The following is a 17,169-nucleotide window of genomic DNA, read 5'->3' on the forward strand; positions in this document are numbered from 1 at the left end:
AGCATGTCTGTATTCATATAAACAGGATGAAAAATGCCCCAAGGATGGGAAATAACGTCGTTCTCTCCCAGCCATAAGCATTCCAATGTCAATTCTGTCTAATTTGCATGGTTCAAATGCAATGGGTAGGGGTGGCGGGAAGCCCTGGAGAGTATCTGATATTTATTCGGCATCTTTGGCACTGGGACTGAAGCCCAGCCAATGCCATCATCACTCTTAAAATAAAGCTTAGTATAAACCAATATTGTAGAGACCAGAGATGTATGCCCCCACTGCACTTCTGTAAACCAGCAGGCTTGCTTCCTAATGTTACCCAAGCTTTGTGTATTTCTCAGCTTTCAATAGAGGCCTTTCTGGTAGAATTTTTCACTGCCCAGCTCTTCACGCAGTCGTCATGTTGATTTATTTTCAGCTCCAGTGTCAGCAGTCCAGTTGCAAGGGGAAAAAGAAATCTTTTAGCAGCCTGTCTTTTGTAAGGCGAAAGACTGCTACCACCCAAATACTCTGCCTGCCCACAGCCACGATTAAATTCAGGAAACTGCTCTGGCGTGAACTTCCATGTGCATCAGCTAGGCTAAGCGCATATCCCAAAGAAAGTGTGTCAAGCTTTTCCATCCCACCATGCCATGACAGGAACATTTATTTTGCAAAAAAAAGCATTTCAAGGAATTTTTGGTACTTATATAAAATTTTAATCAGTACAGCTTTCATTTCATATGAATTTGCAGAATTGGGAAGCTGTCCCTGCATAATGAGTCCTGCTTTCCAAGTTTCCCAAGGGGAGGAATGTCCTGAGTCCTCTCTTCAGGAATATCTGAAATTGTCTGGGTGACCTGACTTGACTTTGGCACTGGAAATGAAAGCTTTTTTCAAAGATGAAGGGATATTTTACCTATAGGGTTAATCATGGGGCTAATTCATTTCCAACCTTAACAACTAACAAAATACTGGATTTATGACAGCGCTTATCCTGTATCTCCCTGGCCCAGGTTTGCTAAGAAGGGCATGTTGAAAAGAAAAGCTAGAGATCTGGCTATCTGATTTTTCTTAATGTCACTCATGTCAGTTTTAATGTCTTAACATCAGTTTTCTTATTTGTGAGGCAAGCTTCACTTATTGCAGGCTCTTATCCATCTTTGCCATAATGATGGCAGAATAGATTCTGTATTTAAACACGCACTGGTTCCCTCTGTAGCCTTCCTCTTTCTGTTCCTTTACAGTGTTCAGCATTTCATCCTCCTGGGCCTTTTTTAGAGTTTGAACAAATGCATCCAATGATCCAAGGTAAATTTTTAACGTATCACTAGCAAAGCTTGTGCCTGTTGCAGGGGGCAGGCCAAGCAAACAGCAAGCCGTACCCCCATGTCGACTGGCCCTATATGCTGTCCTATGTATTTTAAGCAGTCAGAGAAGCAGCAAGTAGGAGTTTTGGGGAAGGGGGGGGACTATTCCTGTTTCTCCGTGGCAGCAGAGAAATGATGCTGGCATACAATATGTGTCTTTAGTATCAACGTTAAAATATAGGACCAAACCCAGAGAAGAGCCTTTCCAAAATGTCAAGGACTGAAAAAGCCTAACAGTGAGAATCTTAAGGAGCTCAGCCTTCCTTAGGGTATTAAAAGAAAGGGAAAAAAGGTTGAAAGATGATTTCATATAATCTGAGTATCTCCATGGGGACAAAAGCTCTGCAGGCTCTTTAGTCTAGCAGGGAAGAACATGATTAGCTGAATATAAACAAACTTGTGATCAAAATTTCTTTAAAGCGAGGGCAATTCTAAGGCAGAATGAAGTCATGAGGGAGCTGACAGATTCCCTCTCTCTAAGGCTTTCATCTTAAGCCTGATGCCTTTCAGAAAGACTTGCTTTAGTCAAACCCGAGTTATGGTCCTAAGAGTAATTTGATTCACATTCTGTGAGTATGTAATACAGGAAATCAGATTAGATTACCCTGCTGCTTTCAGTCTGAATCTGGATACACGAGTGAAAACTTCTTGCATTTGCTGAGTGTCTTCATCTTCAAGACTTTACCTACTTATGCTGCAAAGCTATCTGTTGCCTTGCAGTTAATTTCCATATTAGCTTTTTGTTTTTTTTTTGGGGGGGGGAGCATGGGGAGAAATGATGGAGATCTGCATTTAAAGTACTACATAGAGCTGTGCTAAATTGCAGACTTTATACTTGGCACACACAGAAACAATCTAGTAGCAGCAAAGTGAGGCTGTACAACTTGGATTGCTGCAGGCCATGTAAGTAAAACCTGATAAGACCTTTTTTTTTTTATTGGGCATGCTTAAAACGACCTTGTAATCCCTTATAGGTCTTGTCTCGTTTAAGCAAGTTCAAAGCTATTGACTTTAATTGAGTTACTTTTGCTTTACAATAATGTAAATGAGATGAGAACTTCCCTTCCTCATGGCCCTGGTTTATATTACAGCAAAATAGCCAAGTAGACTTCATTTAGACTTTTGAAACAGAAAATCTCTGGCAAAATTCATTCTTAATTTTAAGTTTATGTAATAACTCCAAGGCACATCTTGTTACTGTATGTTTTCAAAGTAATTGAGGGAGCGCTTGTAGGAAATTGGTTTATTAACCAGTGTTTAGTACCCTTTTTGAAAAAACGCATCATTGAAATTGTTTATGTATAAATCCTATATAATAAGAGCAGGACTTTTTAAAATTTAGACTTTGCTTTAGTACATTTTAGTCTATTTTCTAACTCTGATGTATTCATATCACACAGGGCCTAAACTAAAATAGACCAAAGGGGGATCCCAGCCTGGGTGTCCCTGATCTGAGAAACTCTCTTTGGTCCCTGCCAATTCAGAAATGAACTTTAGTTGCCAAAATACGTGCACTATGGCTTGCTACATTATCAGCAAAAATATTACTGCCCTGTGGAATTTTGGGTTAAAAGGGCAGCTTACAACAGCCACCCTTATCATGTAACACAGCGGCTGTGTCCCTTCATTTTAAGTTGCCAATTATTCCTCATGTAATAGCCCTAAAAAATACCTCAGAAAATTGCCCCCAAGGTTCCCTTTCATGCTCTAGTTGAGCATTTTGAAGCAGGCAAGCACAGCTCAGCACATCTCCAGGGTGTTCTGAAGCCGAGCCATGTTTTAATAAAGATTGACGCTTTCGAACAGTGCAGGGAAGTTAATGCCCAACTCCTATTGCATTTCAATTGAAGTTGGATACCAACTTCTCTTTGTGCTCCTATGGAAATTCTAGCCTAATTAAAGATACGGGAGAGTTCATGTAAGAGGACAATCTTGAACAGTCAATGAGGAGTGAAGGGAGGTGATTTTTAAACCTTCTCAATGATTTATCCCACAATCTTCAGAAAAGTGTTCGGAATAATGTTTCATACACAACTTAGCTGGAGGAGAGAAAGAAACTGGGCCTGTAATAGGAAGATAACTTAAGTTTTAACTGTAGAGGAATTATGCATTCCCCGTAATGAATTTGGACTGCATAGTACCCTTTTGTTTAGTCTGAACACAGTTTAGTTTTTTGTTGGCTTCTTGATTCTTTGGCTACAGGAAAGGGAGAATAATAAAACAGATACAGGATCCTTTTGCAATTCCATTAGAGTAATACTCTTTGATTCAAGCCATGTTCCACCATTACAGCCTTTAACTTTAGAATAGACAACCACGAAGAACAAGAAAAGGAGACTAAAAAGAGGAAGCAGAGCAGGAACAATTCTGAATTTTAATTCCATTTGTTAAACTCATTGCTTTCCACCACTCCCCACAGGCACCTTGGTGGACATCATCAATGCTGTCATGGGTGTTGACTGGCAGGGTCAGTCCTGTCATTTCTTTAGCTTTGCTCCAATCTGTTCTTCATTCAACAACAGCACCAAGCAATGTATATACCCTTGCAAAATATTTTCAATTCATAGAAACCTACAACTTTAACTCCTGTAGACATCCTGACCACAAACATACCTTGTGTGTTAGGAGTGGAAGCTGGACTAATTTTTTTTCTACTCTGTCACTTCTGCTAGCAGCTTCTTGTCCATCAGTGTTCTTTCATCCTGGAATAGCTCCCTCTGGTTTATAGTGTCTGTTTGCAGTCCCGTTGGGTGATGTTAGGCTGGTCTTACTCCCCTCCTTCTGCCTCAGCTGCTATTGTTGCTACATAAAGTTTATATTACAAAAGAATAGGTTTTCTAAAGGTCTTCAAACAGGTGGTCATCTGCTGGGTACTTCAGAGTTTGCAACCTCGCTTTCTGTCAAAGCAGTATTTTGTATTAGGATTTTCTGTCACTGCAACAGTACTGTGGGTCCATGCAGCCTTTGCAGTGGGATGCAGTGGGGCTGCAAGTATTCAGGGAGCAAAGGATCAGCTTTGGTAGGAATGGACTTCAGTTTACTTAGTAAAATTTAGTGGGACATATTACACTTTGACAGCACAGTTCTATGGAGGATAATGTGATTGCACACTGTACACGGTTCTGTATGTGAGTAATGTCTGACATTTGCTGCTTTTGTATACTTTACCCTATATACCTCCCCTTCTTCCCTGCTCCTTCCCACTGAGTTAACTCCTCCTTTCTTGCAAGGGGCCTCAAGGGCTGGAAAGCATTACAGACTGCATGCAAAGTGCATATTCAAGCTGTCTATTTGATGTTTTGGCATATTCTTCTTTCTCTGCTCCAGCATTCAGTGCAGCTGCAAAAGTGCATGCCCATGTCTTTTCATAGCCTCTTTGCTTTCTGCCTGTACCCCAGTTACACCAGCTGATACGAAGGTATTCTGTGGAAGTGTCTTGATTGGAAAATAGTATTGTTAAAAATAACAGTACCTTAAACCATATCTCCAAGCATAAGCCACCTAAGAAATAAGTATTCTCCTCCTATGAGGGAGCCGATAGCACGTTATAGAGGAGGAGGAGCAAAAGCCTACTTAGAGAAGACTATATACTTGATGCCAACAAATTTGTAAGAAAGCTGAGAGAGCAGGTTCCCTGTCCTAGACTGTTATTGACAGACCATGCTTCTCTTCATTGTTGGACTGTGGGTGGGCTTATGCTGCATAATGCAGCTAAACTTGCTGGCTTATGTACGGCAGCAATCCAGCAATAGCAGGTTAGATTTGGAAAATCAGCTTGCACAGAGCTCTTTGCTTACCAAGCACTCATTCTTTAGGATTGATTGTTTTGCCATAGAGTGCTAAAGAGAAACAATTAGGAAGAAAAGTGAGTACAGCTGTAATGTAGTCAACATGAGAAGACTGTCTGCATTTTGGTAATGTCTGTCTTTGCTAGGTCTTACAAAGCTGCTGCAGCACTGGAGTGAGAGACTGGAATTCACTGGATTTTTGTGTGACTGACTGTTGTTTTGCTGGGGTTTAAGAATGTACAAAGCAGCTTTGTTCTCTCTTGGTTTTTCTGATCCCTTTATGGTCTGAATGAGTAGAGAGGCAGCCCAACAAACGAAGTTTGCGTGAGGGCTGATCTATTTCTCATGCAACAGCAATGGAGAGGTAGTAGAGGGAAATTCCCCTGGAATACTCCTGCAAAGCCTATGCTTGCAGGACAGCTAGAGCCCCCAGATTTATTTCAGATGACCCAGCAGGTGTGGTTGTTGTCATGGCACATCATCAAAGCTGGGTGGCTTAGCAGTGCTGTGAAGTTGCATCAATTCTTGTTTCATGGATGGTGCATAAGTGTCTTGCATGGGCAGCCGTCAAAAGTCAAGATAGTTAGATATGGTGGTGTAACCTCAGCCTTCTTTAGCGTATCATGTAATTTCACGAGCCAGGGAGATATGGCTGCACTGAGATGATGTGGATCCTTCCTGTGCTGGGATTCTGGATGATCATCAGAAAGGGCAACCAACTCAGGAACTGCAGTCCTGCTAAGCCAGCCGACAGGAAATGGTAGAAACTCAGAAATGGCTATACCTTCCTTCCTCTTACAATCACAGCAATTAAACTAACTCCCTTTAGCTCCATTAGCATGCTGCAGTTTTCAGCACGAGCTCTCAGCATGTTTGTAATGGCAAAAATTGATATATCATCACCTCATGAGTCAATGTATTTGTATTAGCCTGTGGATTTCCCTGATGTTCTTTATGGAAGTGCTAAAGAGAGCTATATTGCTTCTCTTGGTAACTCATCAGAGCTCGTCCTTGGTGTGCCTCTGAAGAAGAGGCTCTTCTAAGTCCTGCTTCTGAGTGTCTCTTCAGCAGGTAAAGGGAAGCTCGTGTTCCTGTCGTCTTTCTGCTGTTGGTTCTAAGATGCTCTGCTATTTTCTCCATTTCTGCCTCTCCAGTTATGGGCGTTCAGGAAACAGGGCAGACAAAGGTGTGGACAAGGGGAATCTCACATGCAAAAGCTCAGGTTTTATTCCTCTGTCTCAGCAAAAGCAGAATATTGGCCCTTGCAATACAGGAATTCCCTGTGGCTGTTGGAAATGTGCTAGTCTTCAAATGATAGCCAGTTCATTTCCAAAAGGGAGAGAGGCCAGTGACTGTGTTCATAAATGTCATAAAAACAAGCCACAGGATGTGTTTTTATTGTCTCCTGTCATCCTGGTCTTCACATGCAATTTCAAGGCTCTGAAAAATTCGGGCACTCCCTTAGCTTTCTGGGGAGATTTTTGCAATTTCTGCTTGTCCATAGGTGGCTCCAGGGGCTTGCCTTGTATTTTGGCTCCCCAGACTAAGCCAAACTGATTCCCAACCTCTTCTTCCTCCCCCACAGTGTTTATCCCACCGTACATTGACCAGATGCTGTGACTGAATGCCAGGCTGCTTCTCAGTTAAAAACTAAATGATGAAGGAGATAGTTTGAAATAAAACCTTGGGAAAAATGTGGTGCAGTTTATTTGCCTCTCCCTACTATGTGTGATTACTTGTTTCGAGGATCCAGATGTCTCTGGATAGGGGCTACCTTTCTAAATTGTATCCTCGTTTGTAAAAGCTATCAGAGAAGGTTAATGGGGATCTCTGATCTCCACCTAAGCTCCAGTGCTTGCTTTCTGCATGTTGCAGACTCCCCTTCGCTAGTGATTTAAATTACCATGGCAGTAGGGTAGGTTTTTTCTTTTTCAGGCTCTGCAGCTGCATTTTAGAGGCAAAACTGGTCATACTTGAAGGTCAAAAGAATTTTCTTCCTTCCAGTTCCCAACAAAGAAATTTTCAGTGACCATTTAAATATATATCCTACCAGTATCTGAAACAAGGTTGGTGACAGTCTTAAAGTGCATTTTATAAGGTACCTGGGTTCATACTTCCCCATCAGCTAGAATGCTGAAGCACACCAGAATCTGGCTGCCCGCAGCACGCAACTGACCCTCTCTCACTGCTGGGGAAGGAATTAGGCAGCAGCTGGAGGTGTCTCCTGGAATAAGTCAGAGCAACCACTGCCAGTGTAGTGTGTCTGACTACCTATCCACTAATTTCCATGCACTGAAATGCTTTATTCTAGTGAGGAAAAAGGCTCAAGTCTCAGCCTCATTTCAGCATTATTTCAGCTTTCTCTGTTGGCAGGCTCATCACATGGAGAAAAGACGGACTAGCTTAGTGTGATTTTTAAAGAATTCTTCTTTAGAAAGAGTTTCTTCCCTGGTTCTCTGTATCACTGAGGAATAACCCCTTTCCCACTGCTGCTGCAGAACACCAGACACCGCTTAAATGGTACGACATAACAGTGCCTGTTCAGTGTTGGCTTGACGTTGAATGGCAGCATTCTCTGTTTGTGGATCTTCAGCTGTTGCTTTTCCTCCTGCTCCTCTTCTCCTCCTCTCTGATATTGTTTGTTGTTGTCCACAGAAAAAAAATGTGAGCCAAATAACGCCAAACTTGTAATATCACAATGAGTAAGAAATTAAGCAAACTGAAGTTGCCCGTTCCGTAGTATTGCTTTTAATGGATTTGTGGTGCTTGTCTGCTGTGGTATTCTTGTACATAAATCAACCATGTGAAAAGCATTAAATATGCTGAAAATACAGCACAGGAGTTCTGATCGTATAAATAGATACAGCAGGAATGTTGCATCTTGCCAAGGACATTTTCAAATAATGAATGTGTCTTGCATGAAATGAATTTGTTCCCTTTCTGAAGTCTAGATGTTGCTATCACAGAAACTACCATGACAGCTGACAGTCATGGCTTTCCTGCTGGTAACTTGAGTGAGAGTCCAAGGGTCAAAAGGACCACGGAGGTTGCCTCCTGCCCTCTAAAGAGAGATCATTCTGGGATTAGGCAGAGTTTCAGCAACTGGTGTGAGGAGAACTGGAGCTACTGAGGGTATCAGTCTCCGGGAATCTCTTGGCACCACTTGTTAATGCTAAAGGACATTTTTAGAAAAAGTTCATGTGTCTCAAAAGAGCCCAGCTAAAAGGAGGAGATTGTAAGACCTGCGTATTTTGCCTGCTTTAAGTATGGCATAACGCGTGTCAGCTCTGGCTCCTCAGCATGTGCTTGACAGCGTTGGTGAGAGCACCCACTTGTCGGGGGCCTGTGCTTCCTCTGTTCCAGGTTCTCTGAGCCAGACCCCAGCCACACGCTGGAGGAGCGAGTGGTACACTGGTACTTCAGCCAGCTGGACAACAACAGCAGTAATGACATCAACAAGCGGGAGCTGAAGCCTTTCAAGCGTTACGTAAAGAAGAAAGCCAAGCCCAAGAAATGTGCCCGACGTTTCATTGACTACTGTGACCTCAACAAGGACAAGTCAATCTCGCTTCAGGAGCTGAAGGGGTGCTTGGGAGTCAGCAAAGAAGGAGGTGAGTGCCTTTGCTTCCCTGTTGCATGAGAATGAAAGACTGACATTGAGTTACAGCAAACTCAGGAATCCATGGAGTTAAAGCAAACTCAGGAATCTCTTTTCTCCCAGGTGAATCAAAAGTGCCACGGTTTGTGTGAGAAAATGAGTGGGATTAATACCCTGCCATGCAAATGTAGTTCGTTATTTGCGTTATGGCTCTGTCTCACATCCCTTATGATGGACCTTTGTGCTAAGCACTATACAGAAACAGGGCAAAAAGATGAGCCTTGCGCAGAACCCTGCTTGTACTGTAGAAGTCCTTGGAAACCGTAGTTCAGATCAGGTCCCTTCTGAGTAATACACTAACAATATTCTGTTGTCTCAACCATGTAGGTTGGATGATGTATGAGCCAGCACAGACCCAGTCCTTCTCCAGAGACCCTGTTGACTAACAGAAATAATATTTATTTTCATTGCTAAATCCAGCATGCAGGAAAGTGGATGACGCAGAGAGAACAACTCAGAAAGCGCAGGGCTGTACTATTACCCTTCTTCAGAGTTAAATTGCACTTTAAGATTGGGGGAGAAATAGGGCATATGAATAACGTATTTTCCTTTCTGTTTAGTGCCTGAGCAACCAACTCACCCTCCTTCCTTTTCTTCCTCTTTCATCTTCACCTCATCTTCTGTTGGGACCTGGACCAAATTGATATTTTTGGAAATTTTATGAATTGAAACTGTTCAACCCAAATTCAATAATTATCAGTCATTCTTGACTGTGGGCAGACTTGCTTGGCAGGAGAAGGCAAACAGGGAGATTCCAGGGGACTAATTTCCTGTGCAGGTGTTTTGGCTGTGCGGACGGCTCTTGTTATAACCATCGTGCCAGTTGGGAAGGGTGGGTAGCTTGCTTTCGCCAGGCTTAACCTTTCCTTAGTTCTTTCCTCAGGTTTAGCACAAGTGGGAAGGGAGTCGGTGCATTCGAGTGTTGGGAAATTTTCTTTTCTAGGTGCTTTGTAAACGTCTTAGTTATCATAATAAGCCTGTTGCATTACTCGTCAGCTGTGAGAAGCATTCAGTTTCACTAGCTCCGTGGAAGTTTTTTTCTTAGTCATCTGTACCTTACTGAGGAATGACATACCAAAATAGCAACTCTGTTCCTTAATTTTATTACCTTCCCAATAAGATGAATATGCCAAATGAGTTTTATTGCTATTTGGCCTGGAATAAGACCCTCTGGAATCTGCTGCCTTGGCCAACCAACTGTTCAAAATTTAGTTTATGGAAAGGGGCGGGGGGGGGGGAAGGAGAGAAGGAAGAAAATGTGAATCTTTGAGCCTGTGTGAAGTGGAAAGAAAGTGAGACATTGTTGTGAGTGCCCAATTGCCCAACTATTTGCTGAAAACACAGCCTTGATGTTTCATGGTTTCTTCTGTTGTATGAGGACAGGATTGTGTGCAAAAGGGGGCTCTGACCTCATTTTATCATACAGCTCCACATACCTACTAAAGGCCTGATAGACCTTGAGGATCAAAGATAAATGGGTAAGTTATGTGGAAGGAGGACCGAGGGGGGCTAATGGATGGTGAGGGCTAAAAAGATGTAGAGAAAGCAGTGCAGGGAGCAGGTACTAACATGTCGGAAAAAACTGAGTACTCTAGAGGTGCAGTAAGGAACTTTGTGATGGATCTTTTTTAAGAAGTCATGAATTTGTGAGGTGATAGGTGATGTGTTTGCTCTACTTTCTATTCACAAGAACTTCTAAATTAAGAAATAATCAGTAGCTTACCACTTCTCCAGCTTTCCCTTATCCTGATCGTGGGTGCATGCAGTCAGTCAACTAGTCCGTGTATTTGCTCTCTGTTTCTTTCTCCATACCATGGCCTCCAAACATCTGCTGGGGCTGAGGTCACTGTGGGTCCAAGCCCAGAGCTAGTTCGGAACCTTTTTGATGACGTACTTTCAGTTGTAAACTGCCAGTCAGATGAAACAAAACTTTTCATGGAAATGTTTATGTTTCAACAAAAGCTTTGCTGGAAACATTTTTCTGGTCTGGATTGTATGAGGAAGGGTTGGAGGGAGGCAAGGAAAGTCATCATTTCCCCTTGGTATACTTCATTACAAATGAACTTGCCTCAGATGTTCCAAATCCTGGTTGAGTATCCAGCAGCATAAGGACTAAAATTAAGCAGGTCATCATTCCGGGTGAGTGTGCCTCCTGCTAGGCAAACTGAACACTTGTAATGATTTTGAAAATAAAACTTAATACAAATTTTGTAGGATTTGGGATGCTGAGGAAAAAAAATGTTAAGGCTTCTGCATTTTTGTCAGTGTTTTGCTTTTGGGGTTGTTTTTGTGGCCAGTTCCATCCAAACATGGAAATAGTGTTGCTTGAAGGAAGCACAGGGCTTAGATAAATCAGCACTGTTATATGCCTCTTGGGCACTGGATAGTCTAAATAAATAAGGTTTATGTGGGAGGATTCAGCTGGGATATTCATAAGGACAAAAACTAAACCTGAGCTCTCTCCAGCTTAGGATCAAATCTGTCTGAGATACCTAGTCCTGTCTGTCTTCCCCTCCTCAGCAGGTTCTTGATGCCTGTGGTAACCTAATATGTGGGTACTGCCAGCTAGTGGTTCTTCAGTGGGGAAAACAGCTATCCAGTTCACCAGCAACCCTTCCTCTTTTCTATCCTTGTGATGACTGTCATGGTTTAACCCCAGCCAGCAACTAAGCACCACACAGCTGCTCGCTCAATCCCCTGCTCCAGTGGGATGAGGGAGAGAATCAAAGGGTAAAAGTGAGAAAACTCATGGGCTGAGATAAAGACAGTTTAATAAGCAAAGAAAAACAAGGAATTCTTTGACCACTTCCCATCAGCAGGCAGGTGTTCAGCCATCTCCAGGAAAGCAGGACTCCATCACGCGCAACGGTTCCTTGGGAAGACAAACACCGTAATTCCGAATGTCCCCTTTCCTCCTTCTTCCCCCAGCTTTATATGCTGAGCATGATGTCATATGGTCTGGAATATCGCTTTGGTCAGCTGGGGTCAGCTGTGTCCCCTCCCAGCTTCTTGGGCACTCCCAGCCTCCTCGCTGGTGGGGTGATGTGAGAAGCAGAAAAGGCCTTGACTCTGTGTAAGCACTGCTTAGCAATAACGAAAACATCTCTGCATTATCAACACTGTTTTCAGCACAAATCCAAAACATAGACCCACACTAGCTACTATGAAGAAAATTAACTCTATCCCAACCAAACCCAGCACATTCTCCACCCCTTATTCCATACCATTTATGTCATGCTCAGTTACCACACTATCCAGTAGAACCTCATTAACCACCACCCTCCTTCCCATCCTTTGATGTAATACCCAGATATCATTCCCTTAGTCTGTGGACCACCCCTGTAAAATATCCATGAATGTCCATTGAGTTCATTTAGTCTATGGCTTTGGGCTACATCTGTTATGGTGGTCGCTCAGGACAGGAGAGGTGGTGCGTTGCATGGAGTTCCTGGGCACCAAAGCCAGGTCAGGTTGGGTCACTGCTGCACTTGCTCTGCTTCTTGTGAGGCTTGTCCTTCATTGGTTTGGGTGGTTCCTGCTATAGTAATTCCTATGACATGCAACTCAAGTCCCAGGTTACAACAATTTAAAAGTATATCCATTACAATCCCTACCCTTGGTCCCTTTGGGCCAGGTTATAGGGTTTAACATTGCAATGAACTCCTTCCCTTGCCCCTGCACCGGCTTGGACTTACCCATGGACTGCAGTCCCTTAGGGGTGTACCTGCTCCAAGCGGAGCCTTATCTATGAGCCACAGTCTCTTCAGGGGTGTACCTGCTGTAGCATAGACTTATCCACAACCACAGTCACTTTGAGGTGCTATTCCAGCATGGCCTTCTCCATGGGCCACAATGCCTTCAGAGATATACCTGCTCCAGCGGTGCCTTACCCACAGCCACAGTCCCTTCAGAAGTAAACCTTCTCCAACATGGCCTTACCCATGGCTGCAGTCTCTCCAGGGGTGTACCTGCTCTGTCATGGGCTTATCCATGGCCACAGGTTTTGAGGTGCTCCACCATGACCTCATGCACAGCCACTGATGCTTCAAGGTGTACCTGCTGCAGCATGGACTTACCCACAGATGCTTCAAGGCGTACCTTCTCCAGTGTGGACTTATCCTTGGGCCACAATCCCTTTAGAGGTGTACCTGCTGCGGCACAGACGTAACCACGGCCACAGACACTTCAAGAGATGTACCTGCTCTGGCATGGGCTTATCCATGGCCACAGATGCTTTGGGGTGTCCTGTTCACCTGTGGACTCATCCACAGGTCACGGGCCCTTTGAGTTCACACTGGAGTTCCAGCCTGTCCAGCAGCACAGAAGGAGCAGCGATGCCCTGGCCATCTGCCAGCCCAGGCACATCGCTGTTGCTGTTATCAAAACGTACCCAGGCACAGCAGTCAGATGATAAGCAGTGCAGCAGTACAGCAGGCAGCGTAAGCAAAAAGCAGCCGCTAACGAGCACTAGACTCTAATATACAGTAAGGCAAGCAAGCTCCATGGCAAGCACAGGAGCCTGCCACTTAATAGCTAAACAGCAATAACAGCTATAAATTCAATCTAGCACATTCCAGTCAAACCTGTTGTTATCTTGAAGCCTTCGAGTCCCTTGCTGGGCGCCAAAAAGGACTGTTGTGGTTTAACCCCAGCCGGCAACTAAGTCCCACACAGCTGCTCACTCCCCCCCCCTTGGTGGGATGAGGGAGAGAATCAGAAGGGTAAAAGTGAGAAAACTGGTGGGTTGAGATAAAGACAGTTTAATAAGTAAAGCAAAAGCCGTGCACGCAAGCAAAGCAAAACAAGGAATTCTTTCACCACTTCCCATCAGCAGGCAGGCGTTCAGCCATCCCCAGGAAAGCAGGGCTCCATCATGCCTAACAGTTACGTGGGAAGACAAACGCCGTAACTCTAAATGTCCCCTTCTTCTCCCAGCTTTATATGCTGAGTGTGACATCATATGGTATGGAATATCCCTTTGGTCAGCTGGGATCAGCTGTGTCCCCTCCCAGCTTCTTGCAGAAGCAGAAAAGGCCCGGACTCTGTGTAGGCACTGCTTAGCAATAATGAAAACATCTCTGCATTATCAACACTGTTTTCAGCACAAATCCAAAACATAGCTGCATACTAGCTACTATGAAGAAAATTAACTATCCCAGCCAAAACCAGCACAATGACCTAGAAAGTGGCTGGGAAGTCAGGTAGGTCTAGTGGCCGCTTTGCACAGCTCTTGCCCCTCTGTTTAAACCAGATGAGTTTCTATCGGGGACAACTCAGAAAAATGCCATTCCTGGATCTCAGAATGGAGTAGCAACATAAAGCCAGCCTTTGAGGGCTTGCAGAAGTCTGCAAACAGTTTCTTAAAGTGGGACAGAACAGGCAGGGAGGGCTTGTAGCTCAGGGTACATCAGGAACAGTCTTTGCCATCATTTGATCTAGGATTGTCTGAGGAATTGTGGAAGGAAAACAGGCTGATTTACAGCCTGTTAAGTTAGGATTCATCAGTGCAGTCTGCACAACCTGAGTTAAGGGGGGAACCATCTGTGATCAAAGAACAAATTTAGCTCTCTGCATTAGTCAAAAGGCAGAGTCCTTGAGTGGAGATGGACACGCACTGTAAAGCTTTGCTGGAAAGTTACTGGACCCAAGATTAATTGGAGTCCAGTGATCTCGGAGAGGAGGACTGTAGATCTGAGCAAGGCTTAATATTAGTTGTGTTGGCTGCAAAATGCTGGAGTTGAGATTTACCTCTATATTCTTCCAAATTCAGAAGACAAAGTCAGCATTTTGTGCCTGCCCAAAGAGGAGCTAAGGGATTAAGCAGTGAAGAAATGTCCCTCCGCCAGCTGACGGGAAGTTTCCTTCTGCCAGTTCAAGATCCTGTGATTGCTTTGCCATCCAAGAGCTTGTCAGATGGTAGGTGTTGGGCGCGCTTCATAGGCCTTGAGGACTTCTAGGGTGGAACCCAGCCTCTGTCTGTGCCAACAGCCAGCTACCAAGAGCACAGCCCAGAAACAGGATCAGAATGTCTTAATTAAAAAGTGCATGGGTGTGTGCATAACGAAACAGCATGTCGCTTTCTACTGGAGCTGAGCAAATGCTTCAGAAAGAAGGAAAAATAATGGACAATCTAAACATTTAATTCAGCGATGTTTGGGACCCTTCTGCTCAGTATCTGCAGAAGTAACTGATTCTCTGCGTGCTTGGGAGGCTTCTGGGAATGAGGATGCTCTGTACAACTGCTGTGCAAGCAGCTGCGTGGGAGCAGGTAGGAAGGAGCAGTCACCTGGGAAAGGCCTCTGGACCGATGGTGGTAGAAAGCTGACAACGGTCTGAAAGGCTGGGAGAAAACTGTAACCAGGTAACGACTGAGTTAATAAAAAGGAAATTCAGAGTATGTGTAATGACAATTAGATTAGAACGCAAACGAGGTCCATTGGGTCAGTGCTTGGTTTTGTTTGCCCTGTTCAGATATCCCCCTTTGGAGCTCAGCAGAGGTGCTGTAGTTTGTCGCCTTTAATCTTGAGGAAAGTTACTGATGGTTCGTATCAATCAGGACATCAGTATTGCGTTGAGAACACAAGATAGGGCTTGTGGTAGCGCGTTTCTCCCCCATCAAAGGTGAGAGCTTTGCTCAGTAAGTCTGAGGCATCGTTTCTGCCTATAAAAAGCTGGCGGGGTTTCCTTGGGGCTTTTCCTTTTGAAAGACACCCGGCCTACTCCACTGTGGCTAGAATCGTCACCCAAAATAGCGTAGTTGTGAGGCCGAGCAAACACTCTGCATTATGGAGCTTACTGAACGGTGGGCTGTTGCCCTATAACAGCCACGGGCTTCCCAGGTCCGTGTTAGTGACCGGCTGTTGCCGTTACCTCCCGCCGGAGGCTTAGCCGCACTGGGTGCGAAAGGGCTTTTTTTTTCGGCTGCCTTCTCGCGCTCCCGGCCGCTGCGGCTCGTCCAGGCCCCGCGTTTTTTAGGCCTGGAAAAAACTTGCCGCGTTCGTACGCTTTCTCTTTTTAGCGCTCTCTGAAGCCCGCAGGATGGGCTGTGCGACCCGTTCCAAACGGAGCCGCTGCCACCTTTCTTTCGCCCTCTCTTTTCCTGCGCCGTGGTTCCGTTTCTGCCCCGCGGCCCACCTGGCCGCCTGTCCCCGGGGGTCCCCCTCTCAGCCCCGCTCTCTCAGCTGCTGCTCGTCTTCCTCTCGCTCCGAGCAAAGTGCGTGCAAAGTACTTCACGTGCAAAGCAAGCCGTGCCGTCGGGTCAGACGCACGCACAAAGCGGAGATGAGTCTTGGGCTGGGCTGCAGCGTAGGGTGGCAACAGGCTTAGTGCTTCTGGGGGGAGCAGGAATTCCCATTCCCAGCTAATCCCTCATCTGAAGTCGGACCAAGTAGCTAGCAGGAAACGTGACGTGCTTTGGAGAGCTCCTGTAATCCCTGAGCTGCCTGTACCCGGGGCATGGCAGGAGCAGGTTTATCGCCGAGGGGAGAACCCTCGTCACGAGCTCCATCTGATGTAGGGTGGCCTGCCTGTTCCTCATGACACGGCCGCAGCTCTGCAGTCTGTCCCTGCCCTTCTGCCAGTTCAGGTCTTGGATTCTGGGCACCTGTTTGATTGTTTGGCCCAAGCTAAAGGTTTAGTAAACTTGGGCTATCTGTACTGCCTACGCCTTCACTCTTTTCTGGCTGCCCCCTTTCTACGTGACATTATTTTGCTTGCTGTTAGCAAAGACTGTTTTGGGAAACTTCATGGCACTACTTGCATCCTTCCTTTCTTCTTCTTCCTCCTTCCACGGTTTAGTTTAACCTTCTAATTGTTGCTTCTCACCCACACCACACCTCTGGATTTCATGACGTTCAGCTCCTACAACACCAGGTATTTTACATCTCTCATCTCAAGCACATTAATCTGATTCTTGCATGTGAATCTTAAGGAGCGCTGGCAGGACTTGCTGTGTGCACACTCAGAGGAGCTCCTTTGAACCTGCCCTCCGGCAGCAGACAGTGGGGAGGCTCCTTTGTCATGCCACGGCATTTATTGCCTTTAACGTGGTTCTTGGATTTTACAGGTAGCCTGAGCAGTTTTCCCAGTGGAAAAAGACAAGGCCTTAACCCTTTCAGTGAGTATCTTGTCAAAATGTTTCCTTTTTTTCTGTGATAACCATGTGTCCCAAAATTCAGTCTCCCCTGCTCTCCTATGTTCTCGAATAGCAATACAGAAACAGCTGGAAACCAAAGTTGTTCATAAGAGGTGTGAATATAATAATATGCAGCTCTGCTGCATCATCTCAAAGTCCAGCACTGTGTCTTTAGCTGGGGCGGACAGTACGTTGCTAGGGAATTAGAATAGGATACAGCAGCTATGGGAGGAACACTCTCCTACT

At 44.9% G+C, this 17,169-nt stretch overlaps 1 protein-coding gene across 9 annotated transcripts in view; it reads left to right on the forward strand.

Moving 5' to 3' along the window:
- SMOC1 (SPARC related modular calcium binding 1) overlaps positions 1-17,169 on the forward strand; it is a 139,838-nt gene that overhangs the window by 115,989 nt on the left and 6,680 nt on the right. For 5 of the 9 annotated variants that reach the window (XM_075030518.1, XM_075030509.1, XM_075030510.1 and 2 more), the window contains one exon: positions 8,495-8,742. In XM_075030518.1, coding sequence (XP_074886619.1) covers positions 8,495-8,742 — 248 coding nt within the window. Of the gene's footprint in view, positions 1-8,494; positions 8,743-16,854; positions 16,906-17,169 lie in introns of all 9 variants that reach the window. The other 4 variants (XM_075030517.1, XM_075030511.1, XM_075030512.1 and 1 more) reach the window with 1 other exon arrangement.

The sequence above is a fragment of the Buteo buteo genome, chromosome 6, assembly GCF_964188355.1.
Source record: "Buteo buteo chromosome 6, bButBut1.hap1.1, whole genome shotgun sequence".
NCBI classification, from domain to species: Eukaryota; Metazoa; Chordata; class Aves; order Accipitriformes; family Accipitridae; genus Buteo; species Buteo buteo.